A 5,793-nucleotide genomic window follows, 5' to 3' on the forward strand; every position below is an offset into this window, starting at 1 on the left:
GTAAAGTAAACTTCGGCAATGAAATTTAAAATTGCCTAATCCCTGTAAATTCTCTTACAAATATTTGATCAATCTATATAAATAAACACGAATCGCTGAAATGTATGTACCCTTTTTTTTTTTTTTTTTTTTTTTTTTTTTTCCGCTGGTAAAAATGCTATTAGGCATGCCGCACAAGGGCGGGTATGTGGGACTCACTCGCGGTTTGTTTAACCGCCATCAGCATACCCACTAAAAAACCCAGCGGTGCCGTCCGCGTCAAGTATAAGACGTCTCAGGATCCCGGATATCGGATGCGACTGAGACGTCCTGGCGTTGGGCCGGCACAAGTTTACTCCCAATGCCTAGGGCAGGAGAAGGTGAGCATACTGTCTCCTTCTCCTCCCCTGTCTTCTTCTGCGGAGCGGGTGGGCGTCGGCGTCCAGCTCTCGTTCCCGCTCCGCGGCCTCCTTCAGTGATATGACAGTTTCACAGAAGGAGGCCATTACGCCCCAGCTGGTCTCACTACTGATCATCTCGTCTATTGCATTTGAAAGTGAGAGGCTTCCTCTGAGGGTCGACGACAGGATGTGCCGCTGGGGTCCCCATGCCGCACACTCTACCAAAGTGTGATGTGCCGTATCTTCTGGTGCACCACACTCGTGGCAGGCCGGCGTCTCCTCCCGTCTCGCAATCTGATGCAGGTACTTACCAAAACAGCCATGCCCTGTAAGCACCTGCACCAGCCGGTACGTCAGCACTCCATGTTGCCTTTTAAGCCATCGCTCAAGGTATGGCCGAATCGCTTCAACCGACCAGGTACCGGCGGCAGGCGTCTCTAAGTCCTGCTCCCATCTATGGATCAGAGCTGCACTAGCCAGGGCTCTTATTGAGCGGTTCTCCTCCGCCTCTGGTCGCTCTCCCCGGGCCCTCGTGACCGCACGGTAGCGGTATATCTCGGTGAGCACCTCAGCCTGGAGTTCCCAGGGTGGGTCACCCGCCAGAAGAGTTGCGGCTGTCCAAGATACCGTGCGATACCCACGAATTGCTCGAACCGCGATGATTCTTTGTGGTCTCCGCAGAAGCATCTTGTTTTGTGGAGTCAGGGCATGTATCCATATTGGCGCCCCATACAGTGCCATGCTTCTCACAATTCCTGCGTATAGTCGCCTACAGGTGGACTCTGGCCCCCCAATGTTAGGCAACAGTCTTCCTAAAGCGGCGGCGGCATTAACAAGCTTAGTGCCTAAAAGCTCGAAGTGCTTTTTAAAACGCCATCGTCCGTCCAGGGTCAGACCCAGATATTTCATGTGGGCCTTTACTGGCACTATTGTGCCCTGTACTGTGATTTGTGCACCACGTGGTGGACCTCTGCGAGGACCATGGAAAAGGAGGGCCTCAGTTTTCGAGATTGAGACTCTCAAACCCAGCAGCCGAATCCTATCCACAACCAGTGACGTGCCAATCCCCGCCAATCGAGCCGCCTCTTCATATGTCCTTCCACGGGCTGTGACGAGGGTGTCGTCCGCATAGCATAAGAGCCTCATCCCTGGAAGCAGCGGGGCCCGCAAGAGCCAGTCGAAACCAATGTTCCAAAGCACAGGGCCAAGGACCGATCCCTGCGGAACTCCGCTGCAGACACGGCGCCGGAAAATTTGCCCGTTTCTTCCCTCCCACACGATTTCTCTGTCCTGCAGGTACGACTCCAGCAGTCGCCGGAGGTACAACGGTACTCTGTGGTAGCAAAGTGCCTCGAGTAAAGTCTCGAAAGGGAGACTATTGAAGGCATTTGCAACGTCAAGCGAGACTGCAAGGACCACTTCCCCTCTATCAGTTGCTTCCATGGTCATACTTTTCAAGGCATCCAGGGCATCCAGGGTCGAGCGGCCTGCTCGGAATCCATACTGCGTCTCAGATAGATTCGGGCCTACTGTCTCAAGGTGCTCCATGAGACGAGTGGCTAGAATCTTTTCTAAGAGCTTGCCAGTCTCGCTGAGCAGAACTATTGGTCTATATGCTGAAGGGGAATCCAGCGGGCGACCTTCTTTACGCAACAGGCATAACTTTCCTTCTTTCCATGATTTCGGGAACTGTCCAGTGCGTAAGCATTTATCGAACACCTCCCTGAATTCCATCCGTAGGAATTTCAGAGCAATGTATAAAACTTTGCCCGGAATACCATCGGGTCCCGGTGCTGTCTTTCTAGCCCGTAGGCGGTCGAGCGCTAAATCCAGTTCTCCCTCTGTGATAGGAGGGATGTCGTCTATATTCTGGCTCCCAAATGGGGGTGACATAGCCGGAGGGACGTGGTTCTGGGAGTCGGGAAACAGTTCTCCAACTACACGCCACAGGAGATCAGGCTGCAGGGTCTCTGTGATGGGTGCGCCTTGTGTGCTGAGTTTATTTCGCGCAACACGATAGGGGCGCCCCCAGGGGTCCCTGTTCAATGTCTCTAGCATCTCTTCACGGGCGGACTCCTTAGCTTTACTTATGGCTAGCTGCAGATCTTTCTTAGCCTGTCGATAAACGCTCCGCACTTGATCCTCGAGATCCGTGTTCTGATCGTTTCGCCTACGGTACCGAACATACGCTCTGCGGGCTCTATTACTGATTGCCCGGAGGTCTGCGATTTCAGGGGACCACCAATACACGCGGCGGCGAGGGGACCAGCGTCGGGTACGTGGCATGGATGCATCACAGATGTCCTTCAGGACGTTGCACAACTGCCCAGAAAGTTCGTCCACGCTTGTGTTGCCATTGCTGCTGGAAGAAGACCACCGCCGTACAATGGCCGCCTCTTTGGCCAGATCGCGATCTAGTAGACTCAGGCACCAGCGTGGAAACTGACTTGAGTTTCTGGGGTTGTTCCTCGGCCCCGGACTGGTAGAGATCTCAAAGCGGATGTAATTGTGATCCGAGAGAGTCTCCGCCTCTTCCTCCACTCTCCAGTTAACCACCCTGTTCGCAACTGTGGGAGTTGCAAATGAAAGATCAATCACAGACCCCCCCTGCTGCCGCACACAGGTATGTGCCGTCCCTCTATTGAGGAGGGATAGACCCGAGAGAAGAGCCCAGATCTGTACCGCCCTACCCCTTGCATTTGTGATAGGATTTCCCCAAGCCTGGGACTTAGCATTAAAGTCACCAAGAACAACGATGTACCCCCCCGACTGTCTATCGATAGCTGCCCTGACAGAGTCGAGATAGACTTCAAATTCCGCCAGGCTGCGGTTGGGCGAGAAATAAATGCCTACCACTACGTATTCCCCCCATTTTGCCACCGCATACCCGGAGCCTCTTTCTAATACCGTAAGAGGAATGTCGGTATTACTTCTGGTCAGAACCGCCACCGAGCCATCCAAGTCACCAACCCAGTGTGATTGGGGAGGAATATAATATGGTTCGCAGGCCACTGCCAGATCTATTCCCCACTCCAATATAGACTGCTGCAGGAGATCCTGAGCCCCAGCGCAGTGGTTGAGGTTCGACTGGAGAAAGTTTAAATGACCCGACTGATTCATGATGACATTTCAGCTTCCTCTTGCGCCTGATGGCAACCAGCGCTGGTGGCAGGCTGAGACATTAGGACCATCTTACTCCTTACTGGGGGAGGGTTGCAACTCCTACCCCCCATTACATGATCTGAGGGTAGACCTGCGTCTTTGCACACTAGGCAGCACATGGAGGCTGTGCATCCCAGCGATTTATGACCGCTGCCCCCACACCGGAAGCACAGGTCACCTCGGTCTGCAGCGGATGGGCAGACAGGCTTTGTGTGCCCAATGCCGAGGCACTTGAAGCAGCGCAGGGGGCGTTCCTCTAGCACCTGAACTTCAGCAGAGCTCCAGCCAACTCGCAGCCTCCCGGCATCAGAGATCACTTTAGCCACCTCAATGGGGCAGTGCAAGACAGCCATACCCACCCCTCTAGGCCCGGATAGCACATCTCCAACTTTAAGCGACTGCGTGGAGCAGTTGCTGACTCGCACGACGGCAGCGATTAACTTTTCTTTTGTGACAGAGTCGTCAAGGCCGGTCACCTTAAGGGTCACTAGTTTAGAGGGGCGAACCACGCTAGCCACGCCATCTAATACCGTGCGGAGCCTGTTCGCTAGCAATTCAGCCTGTTCCGCCGTCTGACCCTTAGGCAGCTCTAGAAGTCTTGCGCCTGTGGCCGCCCGGCGAATTTTTATTCCGTCGCCTATGCCAAATTCTTCCAGGTTGACCTGTTGCTCTGCCTGTTCCAATATCTTAGCGTAGGTTACCCCCTTCTCTATTGCTGCTGGCTGCAATGTGATTACGACCGCCGCGGTTTTGGGGGACCTAAGTTTTGCTACAGCCGACTGAGTTGGTTTGGCGGCAGTTTCATTCGACGGGGCGGCGGTGGCGGCGTTGGCAGTGGATGAAGAGGCTTTCTTGCTCTTCTTCCCTTTTTTAACGACGGTTGCCCAGTCAGTGACCTCCCTTGCCTCAGTTCGACTTGGTCCAGCAATTGTTTCGGAACTCGTGGGATTTGAGGCCGCTGTGGCACTCCGAGTCATCGGGCCCATCCGAGCACTTGGAAGAGCAGTAGCCGGCTGAGTTGCTGCCACTTCCTGACATTGTTTGTCGCCTGCTAAGGGTGGACGGTGCATCTTCTCAGGCAGAAGTCGTTCTTCGATTCCGGCGAATCGGGCATCCAGCATGACGCCTACTGAGGTGACAATGGACGCCTTTAGCTCCTCAATGAGTTTCTCACTTAAGGTGGGGACGGACGAGGTGTTCGCCGCCACCATGGACGTCTTCATTTCACTAAACTCTCTACGGTGGGCCTTTAACTCCGCTTTGAGGTTTTCCACCTCCTGGCGTAAGCGGCCATTGTCAGCTCTTAGTCGTCGGGTTTCCTCGGCTTCAGTCCTAGATGCCAGAGCATCCACCATCCCCTGGAGAGCGGCTGCTGAGTCCTTAAGGAGTCTAGCGTATGGGCCCTTGAGGTGCCCTGGTTTAGAGGCAACCTGGACTATGTTCGCTACGCTTTTTCCTGCAGCAGCTCGCAGCTCCTCGGCGCTGAGTTGGATGGGGTCCTCCTTTCGGAGCTCAAAAGAAACTTCTTCAGGGTCCAAGACAGGCTCAGACACCTTGTTGCTACACACTCGATCTCGTAGGAATTGGTTGAAAGCCTCCTCTTTGGCCTCTTCCTTCGCTTCTCTGAGACTGGCTCTAGCACGGGAGATCCCTGTGCCTCGCCCTCGGCCTTTCGATCTACCACGGCTAACGGATGAGGCCCTGGAGCTCTCAGAGTCTGGATCCGATTCCAGGCCTGATCGGAGCGGACTCCGGGTTCGAGAGTCGTCTCTTGGTACCGGCAATACTCCTTGACTTCGCAATTTGCGAGCAGCAGCTACACCCGTCTCCATACTCGTTCCGTCATTCATCTGTACCTAAAGGGGGGGGCGACCTGCTAGCTAAACCATGCAGGTCAGCAATCAAGGGAACAAATACAACCTAGCCTACAAATATAAACACCTAGCCTAGCTTAACTTAACTATCCTAGCTTAATTAACCTAGCTTTAGTCTATCTTAACCTAATTTATCACAGTCCCTAGGTCACTTAGTGTCACTAGGTCTCCAGCAGGCACAGGCAACGTAGTATACCACAACACCACGGCACAGGCACCATATTACCCCAGGCCGGGGCAAGTTGTTATCACCTCCGAGCACCGGCTTCGAGCACACGACAACTCACAATAGTCACTCAATAACAAGCGTCCGACTCGCTTAGCCTCGCGTCGCAATAGATCGATATCTACAGGCGCACGAGTGCGCCCGCGGGCCG

At 54.1% G+C, this 5,793-nt stretch overlaps 1 protein-coding gene across 1 annotated transcript; it reads right to left on the reverse strand.

Annotated features, from left to right (window-relative positions):
• Positions 1–3,496: 3,496 nt before the first annotated feature.
• LOC117984060 (uncharacterized) lies at positions 3,497–5,374 on the reverse strand. The gene has a single exon (XM_034970710.1). The coding sequence runs from the start codon at positions 5,372–5,374 to the stop codon at positions 3,497–3,499; it is 1,878 nt and encodes a 625-aa protein (XP_034826601.1).
• Positions 5,375–5,793: the final 419 nt, after the last annotated feature.

The sequence above is a fragment of the Maniola hyperantus genome, chromosome 7 (genome assembly GCF_902806685.2).
Source record: "Maniola hyperantus chromosome 7, iAphHyp1.2, whole genome shotgun sequence".
Lineage (NCBI taxonomy): Eukaryota > Metazoa > Arthropoda > Insecta > Lepidoptera > Nymphalidae > Maniola > Maniola hyperantus.